General features: G+C 43.2%; 3 protein-coding genes and 1 long non-coding RNA gene across 4 annotated transcripts; 3 read left to right on the top strand and 1 right to left on the bottom strand.

Annotated features, from left to right (window-relative positions):
- Positions 1–6,811: 6,811 nt before the first annotated feature.
- On the top strand, positions 6,812–8,463 carry LOC136438063 (uncharacterized). The gene is made up of 2 exons (XR_010756378.1): positions 6,812–6,910; positions 8,400–8,463. It is a non-coding gene; the product is annotated as an uncharacterized lncRNA (long non-coding RNA).
- Positions 8,464–8,465: 2 nt separating this feature from the next.
- On the top strand, positions 8,466–11,066 carry LOC136438062 (uncharacterized). The gene is made up of 2 exons (XM_066432734.1): positions 8,466–8,675; positions 9,123–11,066. Exons 1-2 carry the CDS (start codon positions 8,614–8,616, stop codon positions 10,687–10,689), a joined length of 1,629 nt encoding a protein of 542 aa, XP_066288831.1. The 5' UTR covers positions 8,466–8,613; the 3' UTR covers positions 10,690–11,066.
- On the bottom strand, positions 8,975–15,048 carry LOC136438685 (uncharacterized). The gene is made up of 6 exons (XM_066433599.1): positions 14,826–15,048; positions 14,309–14,598; positions 14,033–14,138; positions 13,605–13,848; positions 13,319–13,488; positions 8,975–13,068 (listed from the first exon to the last, which is right to left on the bottom strand). The coding sequence occupies exons 1-6, from the start codon at positions 15,004–15,006 to the stop codon at positions 11,963–11,965; spliced, it is 2,097 nt and encodes a 698-aa protein (XP_066289696.1). The 5' UTR covers positions 15,007–15,048; the 3' UTR covers positions 8,975–11,962.
- Positions 15,049–17,086: 2,038 nt separating this feature from the next.
- Positions 17,087–23,604, top strand: LOC136438068 (NFX1-type zinc finger-containing protein 1-like). The gene is given in 6 exon segments (XM_066432739.1): positions 17,087–20,034; positions 20,149–20,250; positions 20,535–22,172; positions 22,296–22,519; positions 22,521–22,650; positions 22,796–23,604. Coding segments are annotated over 6 exon segments (5,112 nt in total). The 5' UTR covers positions 17,087–17,172; the 3' UTR covers positions 22,952–23,604.
- Positions 23,605–25,626: the final 2,022 nt, after the last annotated feature.

Here is a 25,626-nt window from a genome sequence, read left to right as displayed (position 1 = left end):
CCACCCCCTTTGTACATGTCTCTCTCACCTGTCCCATCCTAACGTCTTGCCCGTGGTTTGTTTGTGCAAACATCGCCATCACAAGCCCCACAACTGCCAAACATGGATACAAAGCCATAACGTCTTCTCTGCGTCCTTCAAAATCTGAAATGTTGGTGAAACGTTTTGTCCGTACGTCTGTTTTTTGACGACTTTGACTCAAGTATGTAACACTATCCTTCTTCAATGTCATGTGACACTGTCTACTGTTTCAAAACATGACCTGTTAACCCTCTCAAATTACTTAACCATTGTGCTTCCCACTTATAACGATAGCTGCAACCGTCCTAAATACAGTAACTGATTGAAAAGACGCATGGCACATAGTGGATAGTGTGTACGAAACAACTTCCCTCGACCGACCACTATCCTTCCCTTCTATGGCCAGCCTTTTCGTCACAACTGGACAACATATGGGTGAATAATAAGGTTCCGTTCCTGTATTACTTCAAATGTGTCTAAAAGATTGCATGTAACTGTGAAGAAATATGAGTCTAGAAAAGCAAACAGCGTATACAAAATCAATGATGACGGCTCTGCATTCAATCCAGCAACCTAACTGTAAGTGTTAGCATACTGTGTTTAATGCAGAGATGTACTCTACCTTAACATCTGTTCAAAAATAATCTACTGGGAGCTCAGAAATGAGAATAACCATGTGAGGTTTATAAATATGTATTAACCTTCATGTGAAAATTCAGCTTCCGATAATAACAAGAAATTTCATGGGAAATCTTTATTGAATCGCCCTTGTAAACCTTGTACCCGTGTGATATATGTACCTGCGAAACTAACCGGGGGTCACAGAAGTACTGTAAACAATAGAAACAATAGACCTGTTTACGCCGCTACTGATCCTTACACCTAGACCTCAGATCAGGTTTCACCTGTCGAACCTTAGACAGGTCGTCGACAAGTTTTCAAGAACTTTTTTTTTCTTTCTTGTTCTCAATTAAAATTCCTGCTAGTATTTAAAGGTTGGTTGGTCGTCTTTAAGGCAAGCATTCTAAAATTTTGAGTGAGAATACTTTAAAAGCCCGAGGTCAGAAGGCTATGTTTGCGTCCGGGTCAACAGAGTGACGTTTGCGAAACTATGAGTATGACGTAATGGGAAGTACCCATTCTCACCAGCCTCTGGGCTATATAAGGAAACAATAGCCTGCCTCGAGATCAGAGTGCAGTTGAGTTTCGTCAGCTCTGCGTCGGAAAACTGAGCAAGAAAGAGAAGTTAGCGACTTCACTCGAATCTGACGTGTGTCAGGTGAGTTTTGCTCTTTTTAAATGATCACTTTTGCCGCAGGTGAACGCACCTGTCCGCTAAGGATACAGGTAAATGGGGGACTCGGGGTACCTGTCGTTTTTCACTTCCGTGTCTGCCCCTGTCACACTGAACGCGACAAGCTGTTTTTTTCACGGTACAAGTGGGGGATTTCCGATTCATTCTAAAGGCAATATCTAGCTTGCTTTTGTCGTACTCAATGTGAAGTCAAGACAATCATGGGTCGAATCATTGCTGTCATTATACATATAATATATTGAATGGTTGATAACCAGATGTCAGTTCACCTTCTGAGTAGTAGCTATCCCAGATCTACATTCGATTTTTAACCTCATTGATTCTATGTATCCCTCTATGTGGCGCTATTTGTATGTTAGTAGGGCTAAACGATGAAGGCAATGTAGCGATGACTTATGCTTTGTGTGTATGTACCTACAGAATTTTGGTCGATTTCAGACACTACCAGTATGTCTTTTATCTTGTTAATCTGTAACCTCAGTGAAAAGCAGCCCGCAGGCCGATTGAGCTTGTCATGAATAAACTAAGGTTCAAGCATACCTAACGTTAAAATTGGTCTAGCTGTTTAGGAATATGGGAGCCCCAGTAAATTAGTAAAGGTGGTAACCAGGCTTGATTAGAATAGGTAGCAATATTGCGTGATACATTCGTCGTACTTTTTTGTGTTTTTGTTGGGTTGGATTTTCAACGAAATGGCAATACGGCGAACCTATCGTCACAGACGTAACAGGGTTACCTTGCTTCTACACTTCTAAAACGTGCACAAAAGTATCAGGGGTTTCAAATTGTCGTCAGCTATAAGCCTAACCTTTGTTTGCCATTGCATGTCTATTGACTGCCAACTCTTTGTGTCTCAAATATTGGGGGCAATCAATAAGAATTGTTTCTAGAAGGGGAGGGGCAGTGAAACATGGAAGGGAGCCAAGTTTCTGTAGACCGACACGTCATGTTGTGATAAGCGCCTGGTCAACAGGTGTTATCTTGCACCCATTGTGTACGTGTACCTTGGTTGGTCGTCAGGTGGAACGGGGCAAACCATTACAGATTATGTTATGGGGTCCTTTGTAAGCATAATGGTTGTTAACATGGTGACAAGAGCCATGCAACATTTAATAACATTTTGCACTTAACTGATTAGGAAAAGCAGGTCTATCATGTGTTAATATGTGTGAGAACTAGCTGAACGCCACCCCTGATGTTTGTGACATTTCGATCATTACTAGCCTAGCTATGGACTTTACCATGTACTAATATACGCTATTTTGGTGCTGTTGATGGTTTGTTGCTATTCCAAATAGCTCTAAAGTAGGTGGGAAATCATATACATAACAGGAAAGGGTGTATCACAGTCTGTTTAGCAAATAATGATTCACATCACATCGAAATGCGACAATAAAAATAAATTCAATAATCAAACCGTAAGAGCGACAACTTATTCTCATTTTGTGCCGTACCCACCTACCTGCTCTTCAATACCTTACCTTAGACCTTAGATCCTCCCGCAACTTTGTTGCATAGGTCAACTTGGCTCCGAATACTTCTTCTCCAAAGGATGCGGTCTTGTGCCGCTACTGCCATTTCCTCCAGTGAATGTAATCCCAGCTTCTTCCCGTCGTTTTGCAGTGTTCGCCTGAGAGTGACCTTAGGCCGTCCTCTTGGACGTGTGCCTTTCGGTTTCCAGGTCAGGCAATTTTAGTCGTTCTGTGCTCTGGTAGCCTCCACGCATGTCCGGCAAAGGTTAATCTTATTTTCATTACAATTGTGCTAAGTGGGGGGACTTTTGCTCTTTGCATGAGCTCTTCATTTGTAACATGATCTCGCCATGAAATGCCAAGAATTGATCTCAGACATTTGCGTTGGAATGTGTCTAGAGCTTGTACTGTCTCTGTGGTGCTTTTCCACGTCTCGCATGCGTAGATGGCTGTCGGTACCACAATGGACTGAAAAAGCTTTAACTTTAAGGGTATGCTGATTTGTTTAGAAAGCCAGATTTTCCTTAAGTATTGCCACATTCCCGTGGCTTTACCAAGGCGAGTTTTGACGTCCTTTTCTGTGCCACCGTGCCTAGTAATAGTACTTCCTATGTATGTGAAGCTGTCGACATACTCTATTTGCTGGTTGTCAAGTAGGATTGGTAATAATAATAATCAGAAAAAAATGCATTTTACTCTCACTGAAATCCGTAATATTCTCTCTTATTTTAAAATTTTCTTTCGGTAAGGAAAATTTCTCTGACCAAGTTTGTTGTCATGCCGACCATTCTTTTGTCCCAGGAGTGGAGGTCATCATGAGACATCAGACAATCAGCTCATTTTTATTTGTGTTTTTCTCCTGGTAGATATTCGTGTGTGCTGTTGTGAAGCCTGCCTTTCCCCATGGAGAGAGGAAGGGGGTTCGGCTACCGAGGGCGTGGCCGTGGACGAGGCAACTTTGGCGGGAGGGGTGGACAGCGTGGTGGAGGGAGGGGCAGAGGAGGTGGCGATCAGCAGGAGAGGTGAGTTCAAGCGGTGTATGAAGCTGTATACGCAAAGGCGATTCTGTTATCTGTGCTAAGTTTGTTTCTGTGTGAAGCATAAATATGCAAATTAAACCAAATAACATCCAATCGTTTTTGTGCATTACATTACTTATAATATTGATACTTGGATTTCATATTTTGAAACTTAATGTGATTTAGGAGGAAAATCTGTACATTATGTTTAGCCATAAGTATGGCTAAACATATTGTTTTCTCTCATGTTTCTTCTTCTTCTTCTTCTTCTCCTGTCAAATCTTCAAATGGATTCATCTCTGTCATTTTTTGACCAAATGACCTGAAGTTTGGTACAGAGGTAATGTAGGCAAAAACCAATGTGCGTTCTTTTCCTTGTTTTGATATTGACCTTGAAAGTGATTTTATTGAGGTTTTTAGGCTATTTCTAGCATATCTTGGCCTCCTGCGCCCTGGTATTTCAACCGAATGACCTGAAATTTGCTGTATATGTGGCTTGAACAAATATTTAAAGGACTACATTCCCATTTTCGGCACACATATATTCAAAACGATTTATTTTGGGCTTTCTTGACAATATTTGCCACTTCTGTCACTTTCAATACTACATATGACCTACAGGTCATTGACCCCGAGTGCCTTGCACCTGGCCAAGCTGGAAGTTTGCTTACGAGGAGGAAAGACCGGACATAAACATTTAACGTGATTATCGGGAAAACACCATGTTCCCTTAAACTCAGTGGTTAAATTGCAGTTTAGGAAATTTTATAACAGAAAACAAGTTAAATCAATGATTTTGTGAATGTTTATTCTAGCATTAGTTATTCCAGATATTTTCAAACTCCAAATTTTTCAACACAACACGGGAGATCGTTTCTCCTCAGACTGGCGCGACACTCCTGTCAAAATTGATTGATGATCTCTCTCTGCCGCCGACTTCATACATGATCAAAGGCGGGTGGTAGGCGGTGCGCGGGGGAAACTTAAACATATAATGTAGCGAAGTGTTGCACAAGGAATTCTCACGCTGAGGGGTACATGAAATAATGCTTACAAAATAGACCTCTATGAATCGGGCTACATTCAGCAATGGTAGACGGATTCGGGGCATGCCGCTCAAAACACATGGTCTCACTGGGGACAGGCGTTTTGGCCCCGCACGTTGTCGCAGCGGTGCGTCGCCGCTACGCGATCGAAAGCACGCCGCTGTCTGTCTCGGACCAACACTCTCCCGTGATGTGTAGCGTCTACCACCAGGCCTTCCTACATGTCCTACGTACGGGCGTATGGATCGTAGAATTCGGCAAAAAAGGAATGATTAGGCCAGTAGAGTCAGTCCCCGGTAAGGTCAATGATTCGCCCCTTTGCGCTAGCTTGTAACGTTAAATGAATGTACCCTCTGGTGGCCAAACTTCACTGACAAACGTTCTCCCTATTATCATCATGAGCTTGCGTTAGTCTGGTACTAGTGACTATTATGTGCCGGGAATGTTTATCTATCGCACGCCTTGGAAGGAAGTTCAACCATGATCTAAGAGCGGTCTAAACTGGAACAGTCCTACCTTGCCGAAAATTCTACTCTACTCTACTCATGATAAATGGTCGGCCGTTGCGAAAATTTGGAATCCCATGCTGTTGATTTTCGTGATTGAATCTGTAAGAAAATATATTTTTATGTCGTTCATGTTTTTGGGACGGACGCCGGGACGGGGTGAATTTTTTCTATCATTTTCGTCCCGTTAGTAATGCAAATCGAATCGTGTTGCACAAGAGGCAAAACACTAAAAACGTGGGTCTTGTGGAGTGTTTTGGAGCGGGAAAATGCCGGATATTAGCGGTGCCGAACAGTGTACATCGTCGCGCGCGGGTGACGCTCCGTCAAAACAAATCCGCTGGTGGTCTAGCGCGGCCACCGAAAATAGGCAGAAACACACAGGAGGACTTAGCACCTTCGTTTATGAGGGCAATTGTGAAAATCTTTTGTTACAAATTGTTCGAACATTAACATTTGGATAGATGGTTTGAAACTGTTCTAAATAAAGAGATTTTTGTGTAGTTACGTTCGAAATGTTTCCAACGTATGTGAAATAAGTTCAAACATGTTATAAGTTTCAATTCTAATTGTTTGAACACTTTAGAACTATTGTGACTTAGACATTCTTTTAATCAAAACAGTTCAAACATATTACAAATATTATATTAAAACCCTCTCGGTGACTTGGAATTGACTCAAATATGTTGTTTTTGGTCATTTCCTTCGTCTCCTGTCAAATCTTCATATGTATACTATGGAAAACTTCATTCTTCCCTGGGGTTGATCTTTTTTAATTCAATTTTGAACTGGGTTGATTATGCGCAAGAGTGTAATTTTCAGCGGATATTTTTCGACTGGTTTACATGGAAATGGCACGGAATATCCCATTCTTGTAAGGGGAGGATTCTTTAATTATTTCTTTCAATTTTGAGCTGGAATGATTATGAAAAAGTCAATTTTTTAGCAGAAGTGTATTTGTTAATCAATTAGTGGATATGGTTGTGGACTGGTCCATATTGTGTTGAGGTGCTACTGGAAGACTCAATTTTGGACTGGGGTGATTCATTTTTTTAGTGCAAGTATTTTAGAATGGTCCATTGTTATTTTGGGAGAGTCCTTTTTTTGCATTGCGAGGAGTATGGCTAAACATGCTGTATTTGCTCGCAAATGTTGCCTTTCTAGTTATTCTTGCTTTTTCTGCCTCATTGGCCTCGTCTTCATTCTATCATGTCCGCCGCGTGAGAAAGGTGTATAAGGAATAGTATATAACGATGGCATGTGGCAGACTGTCACTGAAACGTCAGCTGTGATTGTGAGTCTTGGTTTCGAAAAAATTAACCTTGTTGTCTAGTAATTCTCCAACGTGATAAAATTGTTTAAAAAAAACAATATGCAGTCTTGTAAAATCTCATAATTATGCCATCCGTTATCCATTATCTCCCACAGAAATAGACAGGGCAATGGCAACTCTGACAGACGCCGAGAGCGGGTCATCAGACCTATAGGGTACCAGAGGCTACAGGAACTGTGTCAAAAGGACCCAAAAGAGGTGACAGAAAACCGCACAAAATATGGGATCTACCGATAGTGGCAAATGTCTGGTAACGCCGGTAGTGGTTATCCTGAGTACCAGCCTCCGTAGTAATCGCTGGCTCAAAAAATTCGCTTGCTCCGTGGTTAACAAGCGAATTTTTTTGAGCCAGCGATCACTGCGGAGGCTGTTACTCAGGCTAGGTAGTGGTTGTAAAAATCACCAAATTTACCTGTCATTTACCATTGTTTGTAAATCCCACTTTTCTACTAGAAAATTGGACAGAATGGGGGAATTATGAATCTGCCATAGGAAACACATGCCGATTATTTCACACGTTGTATGTATCAACCAAAAGTTTCATTAAAGTGAAATAGATAAGGGCTAAGATAGAAAAATTCTGATTATGAATGTCGAGCCCCAAATCCGTTTTAACCCTATCTAGACCGGGCTTTTGAGAGACTTCTTGAACCGGGGGGAGCTCATTCGCCCCCCCCCCTCATAACTTCCGAACGGTATGTTGTATCATCACCAAATTTGCAGGGAGTGATGTACACGTAAAATTTTATAATTCTTGTAATTTTAGTGACGTTATGACGTAATATGACGTAATTATGACGTCATCGATGTGATTTTATTGGCTAAATATAATATCTAAAGGTTTTAGACAAAATAGTGCGTATTATTGATTTTAATGTGCCACGACATTTGACATCAGTGGTGACTACGTTGACGTCAAAATTACGTCGACGAATGACGTCATGTGTTGTAAGCGACCCCCTGGGATCCGCCATCTTGGATCGGCCATTTTGAAATTTTCAAAACTACATTTTTTCCACTTATGACCCCAAATAACAATCAAACTAGACTAAAAACATTAATCTGAATGTGTTTGGTTAACAAAATTCCAGGTTGTGACGAATTTGAAGGCGAAAAAACCTGACTATAGCGAAAATAATGATCTTGGCCGCCATCTTGGATTTTGAGCGATGACGTCATCAAATAAGCCTAATTTATGAATATTGAATCATGACAGTTACATTAATTCACATATGATGTTGGACATGTAGGAAACTAGTGTGTTTGAGCAAGAAAACATTGGAAACAACTATGTTAAAATCGAAATTAGTGAAATTTGCATAAAATGCCTCTTCAGAAACCCGTTGCCATGGCAACACGAAAAATGATAAACTTTTACTTTTATCACAATATTGTTGCCAACTGAATGTTAGGAAAAGTCACCATAGTACAGGAGCCAATTCCTGAAAGTTTGGTTGTCCTACCATACTTCGTTTGGCAGTTATACGATGTCAAAGTTGGCGCGGGCACTTTTAGCCCCCCCCCCCGGTCTTCATAGGGTTAAGTAAAAAGATCATGCTTAACTAGTAGGCTTGTGGCACATCGGGGAAACGACAGAATTCAAATCTTGTCTTGATTCAGAAATGATGTAATTACCTTTCCTTCATAGGTCGTTCACGCCTTCTAACTTCTTTCCTGTCAACCACAGGTCGTTCTGACGTTGGTGGAGCGGACCAGTGGGTGTAAGGAACTACTGGATGAGACCACCATAACCCGTTTCGCGGATACGTCACAATACGCCGCCATCTTGGATCGCGCATGGAATTGTGGGAACGTTTGGGGGCAAGCTTGTACTGTATAACATTGACGAACAGCTAGGCGGCGTTCGCTGTTGCGCGTACTGCAGTGTTTACTATCTAACTATGGGGAAAGGAGATCGCTGCGCTGTTTTTGGCTGCAACAACGATAGGAGATATCCTGAAAAGTGAGTTTCTATTAATATTAAACCGAAAATGGCGATATATGTATATATTCAACGTTATATATTTCATTTTACACATGAATAACAAGGTTATCATAACTGGTTTCGGTTCTGCAACATACGTCTTTATCGCTAGGAGCGCCGTTTTTGCGGGCCCAGTCTGCTATTATTAAAGCCTACTTCTATGTATATCCATGTATCTATTTGTACTTCTAACTTTATTTTGAAATTGAATTCTAAAAAAAGTCTGCTCCCGGCTTATGAGTACTTTATCTATTCATTGAATTTTCAGATAGCTGAACTTCATTCCAAGACATGGCTTTATTCATAACTAAGATAACAATTGTGTACTTTATCAAGAACTTGGTACAGTATATATCCATATATATTACGAAGAGTATGTAAGATAGATGTTTTTGGTAAACACTGTGTTGAACTTTATTTTATTAGACTGCTGATCAAAGACCACGTGACAACAATCAAGTGGCATTACTGTCCACCAAAGTCCCGAAGAATATGGACCAAGCTGCTGAACAGGGAAGGCTTTGAAGTGACTTCGAACACAAGAATATGCAGTAATCACTTTGTGCTTGGAGGACCCCATGGCCAACATCCCCATCCATGCCTTTACATGAGGGGTCCCGACACCTCAACCCATAGCCTAGAAATCCAGGAGATCATTTCAGGAGCAGAGCCTACCTCTACCACTACTACTAGAGGTGGACAGGTGAAGCGCGCAAAACATGAAACAAGAGCAAGTAAAGTGGCAAAAATCAGTTCTGATCACTGCTACGACACTCCATCTGTGGCAGCCTCAGAGGAAATGCCGCTCGACTCTCCACCATCACCTTGTAGGTCATCATCGTTTAGCTGCCAGGACTTAAAAGAGGAGCATGGTTATGCATTTATGTCAGAGTCCGAAGTCTGTACATGTGTAAAATGTGAGGTGTGCAAGAGGAAGTGGAGGGATCTCGAACATGACAGGGACAGTCTAAGGGAGGAGCGTGATAGGTTGAAAGAGGAGATGGAGAAAAGGAATTCAGAAGTGCAGACTGGGAAAGACACAGTGAATCACATATACGACATAGAAAACCTTAAGCACTCTGACAAGCTTATTCACCTTCACACTGGCCTGGCTTCATATGCATTGTTTATCTGGATTTTCTCTCTCATTAAACCAAAACTACCATACATGCAGTATTTCAAAAGTTCTCAATCTCAATCCACAAAGTCATACCAAGTCAGAAGAACCAACAAGCCAGGACCAAAACGGTTGCTTTCTTATCAAAATGAACTCCTAGTTACTCTTATGAAAATAAAACTCAACCTAAGTGAGCAGTTTCTCGCACATCTATTTAGTTGTGGGATAAGTCTAATTTCTCAAGTTTTGTCTACTTGGCTACCTTTGCTGTCTTTGGAGCTAAGATGTCTGATTCACTGGCCAACAAGGAATGAGCTGAAATTGTATATGCCATCATGTTTTGCTAAGTATAGGAATATGTCTGCTATCATAGATTGCACTGAGGTTCCCCTACAGCGGCCATCCCTTGCAAAGGCTAACAGTCAGATATATTCTAAGTACAAGGGTAGGGCAACTGCCAAAATTTTGGTAGCTTGTACACCATCTGGAACCATATCTTTTGTTTCATCAGTAGCAGGGGGGAACATGAGTGACAAGGAAATGGTAAAACGGTCTGGAATCCTTGACAAATTTGCACCAGGCGACACCATTCTTGCTGATAGAGGTTTCAACATTCAAGAGCTTCTCCTTGACAAACCTGTGAGACTTGAAATACCCCCTTTTCTGAAGAAGAAAAAACAGTTTTCCGAATCAGAAAACAAAACTACCAAACAAGTTGCCAATGCTAGAATACATGTGGAGCGAGTCATCGGACGAATGAAAGACTTTAACATTATGAAAGCTGAACTGCCTCTAGATATGGCCGACCTATTTGACCATATTGTGATCATTGTTGCTTCTCTGGTAAATCTACAGCCTCCAATTATCCCCCTGTGAGATTGTAAATATATCCTAATAAATATTATATATACATGTACATACAGTATTTAAATTGTCACCTAGTGCAAATTTGATGAGGATGCCAGAATGTATCATAATCTCCTTGCACAATGAAATATTGTAAATACTATTACTATACAATACTACTATACAATAGTTTATTGTTCATTATCCCACAACTAAATAGATCTCCTAATATTATTCTATTACAATGAAATATTGTACGAATTGTTACTATACAATGAAACATTTTACCTAATATTATTCTATTTCAAAGAAATATGGTACATGTACATACTCTATTCATAGTAAATATGCCATTACTATTCTATTCCTGTGAAATATTGAATATACTATTATCATATTTCCAACAACTATGAGAGTTATTTGTTCTTTTTTGATTGATAGTCATACAAGAAAACTAATTCTGTTACTATTCACATTGTGTTTAGACATGGACTCAAGTAAAGATTTATGGCAGATCGTTAGCTGTTGCTAAATCTAACAACATTACCCAACACCCACCAACGAGGAGGTCATCTGCCAAGGGTGTCATCCCCCACCCCCAAAGAAAATAATTTGGTCCCCAGAGCCGAAAGTGTTACTTACATCAACCACTAACTCTGCATACATAAGGCAGTAACATGGAACATTAAGTTGGGCCCCCTCAGCGACTAGGGAGTGTAACCCTAGTCAAGCCCAGTCACGGAGGATCACGTGCCTCTGAAGTTGAAAAAAAAAAAATTATAACGTCAAAATCGAGGGTAATGTAATTAATGTTCCATGCTACTGTCATATGCATATGAAGCATAGAAGGTGGCAGTGCCCTCTGTTCGCATGATGCCCAAAAAGTTGCTTAACAGTTTCAGAACTTTCAGAAACATTTTTGAACAATTAACATGAGTAACATGAACTATGCATGTATTAAGTATGCTTGCTACACAAGGCAGTAATATGAAACATCAAGTTGGGCCCCCTCAGCAACTAGGAGTTGTAACCCTAGTCAAGCCCTGTCACCGAGGATCCATCCTCTGAACTTGAACACAAGCGACAAAAAAAATCATAATTGAGGGTAATGTCCTTGATATTCTATACCACTACCATATGCCTGGAAAGCATAGATAGTACAAAACCATGTATGTACAAACGTTTGGTTTTAACTTAAACTGTCAAGCTGACATTAAGGGCAACACTGACACTAAGAAATTGGGCAAACTATTGTTCCCTTAATAAATAAAAGCTCCTAGGTGGCTGCAGGAGGGAGGGGCTCCTAGGTGGATGCAGGAGGGAGGGGCTCCTGAGTGGCTGCAGGAGGGAGGGGCTCCTGGGTCTTGTTAGCTTCCATCCTTTTCCTGAGGTTTCCATGGATCAGCTCAGGCATGATCACAGCCTCAAACACCCTTTTCACTTTGTCCACTACATCATTCAGCAACTGTGTGTCAATACAGATCTCTTCACAGTGGAAGTTGCTGTATGGAGATGCAGTTTTCACAGCAAAGTACCCAATGTCTGCATGTGTGCACAGAAGCTGTGCTTGGACCTGGAAGTAATAAGGATGGTCCCTCTTCAGCTTGATTTGTCCATCTGTTGTTATATGGAGACAAGAGTCCGGCTGCTCAGCTAACTTATTCACAGATAGTCCACGGTAGGTATATGGGTTCTTCACCTCCAGTGGACGAAGCCCGCAGCAGCTGCACTGCACCATGGCATCTGGGGTTGCAGCCAGAATGGGCAATGTGTCACAGAGAACTAGTCCACATTTCTTTGTTGACATGTTTTTGTGGCTGTGGCGATTTGCCTTTAGAAACATTTTGACTGCACTGCTTTCATTGTACTTCCCCCAGTCTATGGCTACGGAAGATACTGCAGGGTAGTAACCCATAATGGTCTTTATCAGTGAGTCGTTCCTTTGGCTAAGTTCTCCAGTGCCAGGGTTGACCTTCTTTACCACCGTGGCCAAATTACTTGCAGTAATACGGCCTGCACGATAGTCAAACCAAAGGTTGGACTCGGCCTGGTCTTGGGTTGCATTTGAGACAGTCTGGACTTCACTCTGGCTCAATGGCTTCAGGCATTCCTCTAACAAGCTGCTTTCACTTGCGGTCTTCGCCAGCTCTGTTAGAGTGGGGGGTAGGCATGCCACAGGCTCATGCTCCACAATTTCCTCAAGCACAACACTCAAGTCAGCCATGCATGGCTCTTGGTTATCAGGAACTCCGGGAAAATAGGTCAGAATCCCTGCCGCGCCATTGGTTGCATCCCTCAAGCCATCCATGTCAAGCTGATATATGGATCGCTCTCCTCGGTCATTCGGTGCCCGAGGGTCGTACTTGAACCGCTTGGGTCTTCTTTCTTCATTCTCGATGACACAGTTGCCTGAAATGTATTACACATTTCATTATTCATAGAATGCACATGTAACTACAGTGATATTCCATTTTAAATTAGCCAACATAAGGTCTTAAGTTGCTTTCCTTTAAGGCAACTGCCTTCAGCCCTTGGGATACAAGTAGAAGCCATGATACCTTAAAATAAGGACTGGTCTGGAACACCAGTCTCAAACGTTATTGCGGCCAAAGTAAGTAATGTGATGACAATAAAATACATGATTGAAATGCATCTGTACCTTGTACTTTCCGGATGTTGATGTTATGCATGAATTCTGGAGGATGGAGATTCTTTGGAGGTGCATTCCACGTCTGCCTCTGTTCTGTGACGGCGGTGTTTTCCCCACGTGCTGCTATGGCAATGATGTAATGGCACAGGGCAGAGACGTGCTTACATGTACCACGGAGACTGAAATAGATGTCATATGCAGCAATGAATTAATTATGTCAAATATTTTTGTTGAAATTAAACTGAGGTCTCCTTCTAAATTTCATGAGACATCATCCGTGCAAAAGTATACCTACCCAGCAGGACAGGTGCAGAAACTCTCCACAAGGACCTGCTTCTCCTTGTGTATGATTATCCACAGCTTGTAAGGAACCTCACGCAAGGACGTCTCACGGATACACACCGACCGCATGAAGCAGTACGGAATGTTCCCCCCGACACCATGGTACTGAACCGACCCTATGTGTCCTGACACATAGAGCGATTTACCGTCCCTCAGGGATTCCCTACCTCCAGTGCTGATGTCAATGGCACGGTTTTCTACAAAGACAAGAATGAAATGCATTGTTACACTCGTGTCGTTTAAGAATAAAACATAAATAGGACAAAAAAGGAAGAATATAGCATACATGTTCTAAGGTGTTAATTATTTGATATACAGGACCTTTATTGTTTACACATTTACACCACCTAAAATACACTAGGAAACTTTGTGCAACATTACCTTTGTAGAACCATTTAAGATTGAAGAAGTTGTACGTGAAAAGGAACAGCAGAAGTGCACAGATCTGATCAGTGGTCCAACTGGACAAACATAACATACACATGTGTTAAAACTCTGCAATTCAGCTCATGGCTGCAAAGAGTTGAACCAAATAAACAAAATCATATAAGTGTATATGCATACATTTCATATCAAAGGTTACAACTGATTCTATTCATCTTCGTTAAGTCAACATGAAAGAGGTTCTTAATTCAATCGTTTTATTCTATATTATACTGTAATAGTTAGTTTCAAATATGAAAACTGTATTAGAATATTAAACCAAGAAATAACTTTAAAAAAACCGAACCGAATAGATAAGCTTTCATGTACAGCAATATACTTACTCTCATCTAGGTACCTCTCTACGGAGTCCTGGACAAGGTTGGGAAAACTCGCCGGGGAATCCTCCCACCCGGTCTTCAGCTCGTCTGGGTCAGGCAACCGGATGACGCCACCATCCAGGGTCAACTTCCGGCGGCGACAGTTGACGTTGTCTCCGGCGATGTTGGGGTTGGGAAGCAAGCCTAATAAAAATCAAATCATGTCGATTTAATAGAGCGTTAAAACTGTCTGTAGAAACGACTTTTCCCACCCAGCTCGCGGCGGCTGGAGAACGCCGCTTCCCCATGGAACGGCTCTCCCAACTAAAGAAAGTGAAATGCAATATGGCCTTGTTGTGATATAAGACACGAACTGTCAAATCAGTATCGTTCAATTTCAGCCGATTTACGACAATCAAAGTGGTTCGTACCTAGTTGGTCTGCGGCGATGCAATTCCTCACAAGCTCATCCTTCCTCGCGTTGGCAACGGGGACTTGCCTGTCCCTCAAAAACTTGCTGAGGTTGGCGACAGTCCAACTACTAAAATGGCGCGGCTGCTCGCCAGACGCCATCTTGCGGTCTTGCCTCAACTTGCCCCCAAACAATCCCATGATGCTTCGCGGCGACCAAATATGGCGGTATCCGCGTAAGGGGTTATAAGAAAAGACATGGTGGCTTTACTACTCCGTGTTCTCGCACGAGCGTGCGACTGTTCGTCTTCTCCAGGTAAGAGCCACCCTCCTGAGCGGGCCCGACTCGCTCGGTACGGTACCTCCCGTGTCGGCCCTGCTATTCCAAGCCGGTATTCTGACTTCTGGCGACGTCACCGCCAAAAAAAGCTTTCAGCCAATGAGAGGCTTCACACAAGCTCATCTTGTGCAAAACCGCAAAGGTCGCTGGGAAGCTATCAGCCAATCAAGTTACGTCTTGCATCACTACTTTGGGTTCAGAACAAAATAACGGCTGTTTGTGCCAAATAAGGCTAGCTCATTAATTATTCATGAGCAACAGTCAGTTACGTCGCCAGAAGCCAGAATACCGGCTTAGAATAGCAGGGCCGATACGGGAGGTACCGTACCGAGCGAGTCGGGCCCGCTCAGGAGGGTGGGTAAGAGCAAGTGGTCGTCTCATTACGCACCCGATTTCAAACCAATCATAAAGCTTTTGCCATGGGTTGTCACGGGCAGCGTTTTATCTATCGATTGCCTTATCCCTTGTGAGAGGCACCATATTGCACTGGTTCATGCTGATATATGAATTAATGAAATGCCCTTACCCTAATTTCTCAGGGAACACTATGGAGCTTATGGTGATGATCCGTAACTCCAAGTTCCTGACCATGGTCCTTTCGTTGTACCTTGGCAAGATGCAGACAGAGGGCTCTTACAACTTACAGCAGGAGTTCGGAGAACCGATCAAACATGCCCTTAGATTGTTCCGTGAGCTCTTGGACAGGACTCCCGGTTCCCACGTAGAGGTGAGTTATTTCGCCAAGAAGGTTATGTTTTCGGTTGCGTGAGCTTGTGTGTGTGTCTGTGAACACCATAACTCAAGAATAGAAGGGTGGGTTGTATATTTGGTATGAGGTAGGTTTTGATAAGACCACGAAATGATTGGATTTTGCCCACTCCCCCCCCTTCCATTAGCTTGTTAACACGTCGCATACCTCCTGAACGGCTTATGCTAGAACTGCCAAAATCGGTGACTTGTCATGAATCTAGTTGGCAACAATTTTATGATATTTACGTAAGTTCACAATTTTTCTTGTTGTCCAGTTGTTGTAATGGCAACGGGTTTTTGCCAATGTTTCTTTCTACAAAATTCGTAAATTTTGATTTTAACAATGTAGTTTTTATTAGGTTATTTCGCTGAACCATATTTATTTTCTGGCATTAATTACACCATACGTAATAAAGTGTAACTTTCATGATTCAATATTTATGCTATATTGATTTGAGGACACCATTGGTCAAATTCCAAGACAGCAGACCATATCTTTAGCTTCGGTATAGACAGGTTATTGTCCCTTGAAATGCGTCACTAACAAATTCATATGAACGTTTTAAGTTAATTTATATTGTGTTTTGCTGTTTTGTGCTGAGAAAAAATGCATTTTTTAGATTCGATCCAAGATGGAGGATCCCAGTGGATAGCTTAAGATATATGATGCCACTTTATCATTTTAGTCACGTTAACGTCATGAAGTTGCTATGGGCAACGGAAGTCTTAGTGGAAATTAATATTCTGTTACTCACTCCATTTTGTAAATATTCTGTTGCATTTATGGTAATGCCCTATCTACAGATAGGGTTTCTGGCAATAAAATCACGTAAATGGCGGGCTTCAAAAGCTGGATAGGGCCAAGGTACTGCAGCATACATGTATCTTCCAGTTCTAATATCTTGTGTTCTAGTCTTATGGTCATAATTTCTAAGAGGTAGATAGCACATGGGGCAGAGTGTAGGTTGGACCCCTCCAGCGACAAGAAGCCAATATATTATGCTAATTACAGCCTTATTTGCATAATCAATTAGACAAGATAAAACAGCAATAAATCTACAAACGCTATGGATATTTGATGCAGGTATGAGGTCTTCGAAATGATATGAGAGCCTGCTATTATCACTGATATCAAGTTCAAGGATCATATTGTACGTCTTTATTGCCCAATTGTAATTTCCCAACAGGTAGGAATCCCTTTGGCAACGTTAGGGGCTACTATCAACACCCTTAGAGCAGTAAGCACTGTTGTGGACGAAGACATAGATAATAGGTTGATGGAGGTTGAGTCCCGCAACAAAGCTATTATTGACGCCCAACGAAAAGGAGCAGTTTTAAAAGACGACGACGGGACACAAGCTAACCAACTGGACCGACAACTTCAGCTCGAGACGCCTCCGGACGATTTCAGGGAACTGACGGTCATCCCAACATTCGAAGACATCAGCAGTGACAAGGAACCGTTCCTTCGCCCCAATATCGTCTGTGGCCGCTACACAGACGTGGACACCTATCTGGACGTCCAGTTCAGGCTGCTGAGAGAAGACTTCGTACGGCCATTACGAAAGGGCATTGCCGAGTTCTTAGACATGCGCAGACTTGGGTATGGGAAAGACCGGAAGCTCCAAGACATCCGTGTCTACCATGACGTCCACGTTGTTCATCCCCTCTGCACGATGAGTGGAATCGTCTACAGGATACAGTTCGACGCTGCTCGCCTGCAACAGATTCGTTGGGTGGCGACAAAACGACTCATTTTTGGATCACTCCTCTGCCTCTCCAAAGACGAGTTCAAGACCATGTTTTTCGCCACTGTCGCAAATCGCGACCCGAAACAGCTCGAACAAGGGTCCGTAGAAGTACGCTTCGAGCAAAACCACGAAGAAGTTTCGGCAATTAGCCCAACCGAGACATTTATCATGGTAGAGACATCAGCCTACTTCGAAGTCTACCGACACGTCCTGAAAGGTCTTCAAGAGGTTCAGCAAGACACGATGCCGTTCACCAAGTACATAGTGGACTGCGACTGTGCCAACGGCGTGGATCCACCAGCCTATCTTCTGGGAAGGAACGGAAATATCAAATACGACCTGAGAGCTCTAATTGAGACCCCTAAGCAAGAGACGGCAAGGCCAAGGTACAGAGACCCTGCTGGCTCCGATCTTGAAGAATCAGATGACTCAGATGATGACGAGGAGGTTGTTGATATAAACGGCGGCAACAACCAACATCTTGCCAGAGCCCGGTCAGTTCCAATTCTACGAGACCACATGTGGCCTTCTGCTGAAACCATGCACCTTGACGAGTCCCAGTACCGTGCCGTGAAGATGGCGCTGACTGAAGAGTTTTCTGTCATCCAGGGTCCACCGGGAACTGGGAAGACATACATCGGGCTTAAGATCGTACAAGCTCTGCTGAAGAACAAGAACGTTTGGATGAGGGATGAATATGCAGTGGACGGCCCGACTAGGCCCATCCTTGTAGTTTGTTTCACTAAGCATGCCCTCGATCAGTTCCTCGAAGGCATTGCCGAGTTCCACCCGACAGGCATTGTGAGAGTAGGAGGGCGAAGTCGCAGTGAGAAGATGGAGCAGTTCCAACTGAAGACCATCAGGTTCATCAAGAGGAAGGACAGAAAGGTCCCTCGGTATATTCACGAAGGCGCTGGGGAGGCAAGGCATGACATGCGTCGTCTCGAAAAGGACATGGAGATGGCCGTAGCGCAGATGATGGCCACGCAAAGAGGACTCATCCACGAGGATGCCTTGACGCCTTTCATGGACGACGAACACAGAAACACTTTGATGGACATGTGGCTCGTAGTCAACGACGGTGAGTGGTCCGGTGGTGGACGGAAGGGCTCTGTATTGCTGCAGTGGCTTGGTCTGAGAGGAGAAGTTTTCATACTGCCAACAGAAGATGAACAATATCAAGCTGAGGGAGGCGAAGAAGAGGAGGAAGAAGAGGAGGACCAGGACGACGACGAGGTTGACGTCATGGAAGAAGCCGACATGTTAGAGGAACAGCGCTTGATCGACGACGAAGAGCTGCTATACGGTCATGACAAGAGGGGCAAAACCAAAAGAAAAGTTGTCTGTGTGGATCTCGCGCTCGATATCGAGGAGTTACAGCTCGAAGAACACCAGGCAGAAAACCAGGGTGAATGGCAGGTACAGACCAATGCGAAGAAGACAAAACAGAAGGTGAAGCTCGAGCTCAGCAAGACCGACATGATGACCGACACCGAAGTGCTCCATATCCGAAATGTTTGGACGCTGCAGCTACGGGACCGATGGCGTCTCTATCGTCACTGGGCCGCCAGGTACTGTGCCAAATACAAGGAGTCTATCAGAGAATACGAACGAGAATACGAACATGCGGCTGAGCGCCTAAAAGAGTTTCAGAACGAAGAAGACGGCGAAATCATGAAAGAAGCAACCGTCATCGGAATGACCACTACCGGTGCTGCCAGATACCGATCTGTCCTACAAGACATCAGGCCTGCTATCATCGTTGTGGAGGAAGCTGCAGAAGTTTTGGAGGCCCACATCGTCACAACGCTGTCTCAACAGTGCCAACATCTCATCCTCATCGGCGATCACCAACAGCTCCGCCCCAACCCAACTGTGTACCAACTGGCCAGGAAATACGACATGGATATCTCTCTATTTGAGCGAATGGTAAAGAACGACATGCAGTGTCAGCAACTTCAGTCACAGCATCGCATGCGGCCAGAGTTCGCACGTCTCCTGACGCCGCACATCTACGAGTCGCTGGACAACCACGAATCGGTGCTCAACTACGAGAACATCAAGGGCGTCTCGTCCAACATGTTCTTTGTGAATCACAGCTACTTGGAAGCACACGACGGCGACACTAAGAGCCGGTCCAACATGCACGAGGCGCGGTTTATTGCCAGCTTCTGCCGCTACCTTCTTCAGCAAGGGTACAGCCCGTCCCAGATCACCATTCTCACCACGTACACGGGCCAACTCTTCAACTTCAAGAACGTCATGCCGCGGCAGGTCTTTGAGGGCGTGCGCGTCTCCGCCGTGGACAACTTTCAAGGGGAGGAGAACGACATCATCCTGCTGTCACTGGTGCGGAGCAATGTCGAGGGCAACGTGGGCTTCCTCAAGGTGATTTAATGCAGTTATCTATTTTAGTGTTAATGTTTTGTCTCAGGTAGAAAATGCCTATACAGGTTTTACTTGCAAATACATCCACAATATCATTTGTGTTTTTCTTCTCAGGTTGAGAACCGTGTTTGCGTTGCTCTCTCCCGAGCAAAGAAGGGTTTCTACGCTATTGGCAACCTGGCAATGTTGGCAAATGCAAGTACTTTGTGGAGCAAGGTAATGTACAATGATTTTTTTTTTCAAATAAGCAGCTTGGATTAAGGCGTATCTTGCTAGCCTCCACCAGGCCCTCTTACGGGCGTATGAATCATAGAGTTCGGCAGAAAAGGTATAATTAGCCAGTAGAGTTAGTCCACAGTGAAGATCACATTTCGCCCGTTTAGGAGCCTGCAAGTGAAACCCTGGCGTAGCTAGTCTGGTAGAGACTAGTATCTTGCTACAACCTATTAAACGTTATGTAAAGAAATTGACAAAACTTTATTTTTCATATGTTTTTCCAGATCATCAAAGAACTGCGAGAGCAACGCTGTGTGGGCACTCACCTCAACCTGTGCTGCCAAAACCACCCTGACAGCACGATTTCTGCTGCAACCGAAAAGGACTTTGAAAAGGCACCAGAAGGTGGCTGCATGCGGCCTTGTGAATTCAGGCAAGTAAATACAGTCATGTACGTTGCATTAACCATGACTTGTTATTATAGAATAGGACTTCAAATACTAACGACAAACCTGTTTTTTTTCTCATACAGGCTGAAGTGTGGCCATAGGTGCACAAGCGTCTCTCATCCAACAGACCCTGAACACGAAGAGTACAAGTGCAAGAAACCTTGTCCTAAAGTCCTGTGTAACCTTGGACACAAGTGTAGGAAGCTCTGCTCTCAGGTCTGTGGAGACTGCACGGTGCTAGTGGAGAAGATCATTCCAAGATGTCAGCACAAGCAGATGATCCCATGCGCCACGTCTCCAAATGTGTTCAAATGCCAAGCACCATGTGAAAAAATCATAGCCTGTAACCATAGCCACGGATGTCAGAACAAGTGTAGCGAAGCATGCAGCATGCCTTGCATGAGTAGTGTGGCACATCAGCTCCCCTGTGGCCACACCATTCAGGCAGCCTGTTCGGCCAAAAAAGATTACCTGGTCTGTGACACTCCATGCCCACAGCTGTTGAAGTGCGAACACCCATGCGCTGGTACATGCGGTCGCTGCAAGCAAGGAAGGTTGCACCAACAGTGCAGACATCACTGTAACCGTGTGCTCGTCTGCTCCCACCAGTGCACGGCATCTTGCACACGGAATTGTCCTCCATGCACCAAACCTTGTGAGAACCGCTGCGTCCACAGCCGCTGCCCACACCAGTGCGGAAAGCCATGCGTCCCATGCCAGGAGCCCTGCGAGTGGAGATGTAGACATCACAAGTGTGACAAGCCCTGTGGTGAACCTTGCTACCGTCCTAGGTGTGATCACCCCTGCCGGAAGACCCGACGCTGTGACAGGTGCAAGAAAGATCAGCCATGTATCGGCATGTGTGGGGAACCATGTCCGGACAAATGCCGGGTTTGTGATCGTGAAGAGTTGACAGAGATCTTCTTCGGTATGGAAGACGAAGACGACGCCCAGTTCGTGCAGCTGGAGGACTGCGGTCACGTGCTAGAGGTCAGTGGGCTGGACCAGTGGATGGACACCAGCGAGAGCAACATCCAACTCAAAACCTGCCCGAGATGTAAGACACCAATACGACGCAACCTGCGATACGGAGACATTATCAAGAAGACGCTGGCAATGATCGAGAAGGTGAAGATGAAGTGGTACGGCGATGACGTACAAAAGGCACAAACAGCAACCACAGCCAACAAGCTGATGAGAGAGCTCCAAGCCGATGCTGACGTGGTCTTGTACTGCGGAGAGATCTCAAAGGATCTTCTTCGGCAAATTGAAAGCCATCGGATTTTCTCACTGGGCCAGATAGCCATGTATGAAAACAAAGTCCTTTTCATGAAGAATCTTGCCAATGTAAAGAAAGAGAAGAAACGAGATCTTCTCGTCTTTGGAGACACACAACACAATGAAGAAATGGATAAGGAAATCGCTGGGATGGAAAAATGGCTGCATCGTCGAACGGCCCGTGTGAGTGAACAGGTTAGTCACTCAAAGTTGTATACACTACGTCCATTCAGCTCAGTTGTTTTAATTTTGCTAATAGAATTTTCCTAGTCACCTGGCGCAATAGCTAGTTCATCACAAGATGTCCTCTGTTCACAGGAGTGGGAGGAGTTTGGGAGAGAGATGACCCGACTGAACTTTCTCCTGAAGCTCCGCGTCTTTCAGGGACAGATCCGGAAGAAGAGAATCAGCCTGAACGACCCGGCCCAAGCAAACCTTGACAGCGCGGAACGTATGCTGACCAAGCCGGCACCTTTCAAGCAAACAACTAAGGAACAAGAGAGCCTTGGAAAAGGTCAAAAGGCTGACACCTGCACTGTCTGGGGCCGCCATCGGCATCTCCGATGAGGAACGTGTTCAGGTGGTCCAGGCCATGGAACTGACCCAGGGACACTGGTTCGCATGTCCCAACGGACATCCGTATGTCATCACAGAATGCGGCGGAGCTATGGTGGTAAGCACTATTCCATGTTTTAACACTTACAATCTTATTTTAAGGCAACTTCTGTTACTTGACAACAATGAACAAATATGAAACACTCGTTCATATCCTATATGTGCGAAACAATGTTGTAACTGCTCCCAACTCTTCTCCACAGGAAAGCACGTGCTCAGAGTGTGGGGCTCCAATCGGAGGAGGCAGTCACACGCTTCGGTCGGACAACCGTTTGGCCCCGGAGATGGACGGAGCGAGGCACGCTGCATGGTCCGATCAGGCCAACATGGAAAACTACCTACTGGACTTCGACGACTAGGTGAAAATTGTTGATCCAATTATCACAATCTTTAGTTGTTTGGTGTTTAGCGTTGTGGAAAGTATTAGTAGAAAATTGAGTCACTTGGTTTCTATATCTTGTTTGTCAATGACAGCTACTTCTACTGGGCATTGAACAACATGTTTATCTTATCATGAATGATGGTTATCCTTTGAACATGTGAGTGATATTCCCCAATTGTAGAAAACTGTGACTTAGAAATGAACTATAACCAAACTTGTAATTTTACTGGCCAGGCACTCATAATCTGGAGTACGAATGTTCTGTGTTGTTGATACTATTTGGAAACCAAAATCTAACCTTCATCAACATACCATTATGTTTACACATATTGTGCCTACTGATTACTGCTAAATAAGCGATGGAAAATAGCCTTATCAGTGAAGAGCTCATCTACTTTTACCAGCACAAGAAACATATGACTTTTCTAACCTTAGCTATGTAATTAGTGCTTTGACGGAGTGTGAAATGACATAGAATTCACTTATTTGTTACAAACGATACAGAATATTGCTAATTAAACTGTATGATCATGTTGTATATGAGAACCGTACTTGTGCGAAATATTCCATTTATAGACAAATACTAAGTCTTATAATAATTCATGCTGATGTGTCTTGGATTTGTCCTATTGACCAAAAACAAGCATTTTTGTATGAAATGAGTTGAAAATTGGCACAAATATAAAGGAACATCTCTTCTTGAGACTGATGTATGTCACTGTATTTTTCACAATTTTACCAGCGACTGAGTTGACTTCAAAATGAACCTGCTATGATAGAAATTGCGTTTGTTTTTGTACCGCCCTCGTACAATGGTGTTTTGGTGTTATGTTGACGATTGATGTGAAACTTGAAAAAAAAGTACGGTGGTTTCGATCCCCCCGACGACTTTGATGATTTCTTACTCTGAATGATGACGTGATTGTGATCGTGAATGCATTCTACTTGTTTGTAGCTCAGAATTTGAACCTTTCATGTTTTTCAAAGTGGTGCTTTGGTACAGCAGCAAGAGAAGTATTATTCTACTCCACAGAATAATTGAATAAAAATCCTTTTAATTTTCGATCGTGAGTGCTAATTTTCGGGTGTGTGCTTGTAACCTAAACTTTGCGTGTGTGCAGTTTATATGAATATTGCGACACAATTACCAACAAACGCAACCACAAATTTAATAGAACACTGCATAATTAAGGTTGCAAAGTCCGATTGCGCAAAGATGCATATCACCAAACATACAGTACTAACCGTTTGGGAAACATCACTTACACAAGTACGATGCTGGATCCGACTGAAAATTTAGTAGACGTGCGTTGATGAAAGTTACACATCCATGAAATAACATACCTCAAATAACAGTTACTCCTGCAACTATATGGTTTTGGAGACAGTAAGATGTTTCAGGTTGTATCCACTACCTTTCATCAGTGACACTGAGTAAAATCTGTGGATCAGCAACTTCTAACCAAAAACTATGAATTGATATACATATAAAGTGAAGACAATTTAACCCTATGTAGACTGGGCTTTTTTGGGATATCTGGGACTGGGGGGGGGATCATTCGCCCCCCCCCCCTCATAACTTCCGAACGGTATAATGTATCATCACCAACTTTGCAAGGAGTGATGTTCACGTAAAGTTTTATAATTCCTGTAATTTAGTGACGTTATGACGTAATATGACGTAATTATGACGTCATCGATATTTTTTAGCTAAATAGGGAAATCCCGTAATATCTAAAGGTATTAAACAAAATAGTGCGTATTATTGATTTTAAGGTATGCCAAGGCATACGACGTCAATGCTAACTACGTTTACGTCAACATGACGTCATAGAATGACGTCACGTGTTGTTAGCGATCCCTTGTGATCCGCCATCTTGGATCGGCCATTTTGAAATTTTTAAAAATCCTTTTTTTCCACTTATGACCTCAAAGAACACTGCAAATAGACTAGAAACGTTAATCTGAATGTTTCTGGTAAAAACAAAACTCAGATATTGACGATTTTGAAGGCGAAAAGGCGTGCTGATACCTTGAAAAGTTATATGGTCCGCCATCTTGGATTTTGACCGATTACGTCATCAAATTAGCATAAATTATGACTATTTAATCACGAAATTTACATCTAATTACATATGATGTTATACATGTCGGAAAACTAGTGTGGTTGAGCAAGACAACCTAAGAAATATCAGGTTTTTTGAAAATTAGTGATTTTTGCATAAAATGCCTGTCAGAAACCCGTTGCCATGGCAACACGAAAAATGACAAACTTTAACCATTATCATGAAATTGTTGCCTAAATTTTAGGACAAGTCACCAAGTTTGGTAGTTATACGATATCAAAGTTGGCGCCGGCACTTTTAGCACCCCCCCCCCCCCCAAGTCTAGATAGGGTTACCGGTTAAGGAAGTCCAATAGGAACCAAAAAAAAAACACAAAGAAAAACCCCTTTTGTTTTGGGTTTCCCCCCAGGGCTCATTGAAAATCGCCAGCTGGCGACATGATTTCCCCTGGTGAAATGAAAAGTAAACATACAACAAACAAATAAGTCAAAACAAGGTTGATACTTATGAGTCAAGTAGCTCCTGTTGTTTGAGTACAGGAGCTAATGTTGTGCCAGAAAGTTCGGCACGTAGCCCTCCTTCCCTG

This window comes from Branchiostoma lanceolatum, chromosome 7, assembly GCF_035083965.1.
Source record: "Branchiostoma lanceolatum isolate klBraLanc5 chromosome 7, klBraLanc5.hap2, whole genome shotgun sequence".
NCBI classification, from domain to species: domain Eukaryota; kingdom Metazoa; phylum Chordata; class Leptocardii; order Amphioxiformes; family Branchiostomatidae; genus Branchiostoma; species Branchiostoma lanceolatum.
This window is presented reverse-complemented; position numbering and strand designations above follow the sequence as displayed.

Coding starts and splice junctions, on each gene's coding strand:
- LOC136438062 (XM_066432734.1), top strand. CDS start 8,614: ATGGGGAAAGGAGATCGCTGCGCTGTTTTTGGCTGCAACAACGATAGG. Junction 8,676..9,122: donor GATAGGAGATATCCTGAAAA/GTGAGTTTCTAT, acceptor TTATTTTATTAG/ACTGCTGATCAAAGACCACG.
- LOC136438685 (XM_066433599.1), bottom strand. CDS start 15,006: ATGGGATTGTTTGGGGGCAAGTTGAGGCAAGACCGCAAGATGGCGTCT. Junction 14,599..14,825: donor CATCGCCGCAGACCAACTAG/GTACGAACCACT, acceptor GATTTTTATTAG/GCTTGCTTCCCAACCCCAAC. Junction 13,069..13,318: donor CAACATCCGGAAAGTACAAG/GTACAGATGCAT, acceptor AATACATTTCAG/GCAACTGTGTCATCGAGAAT.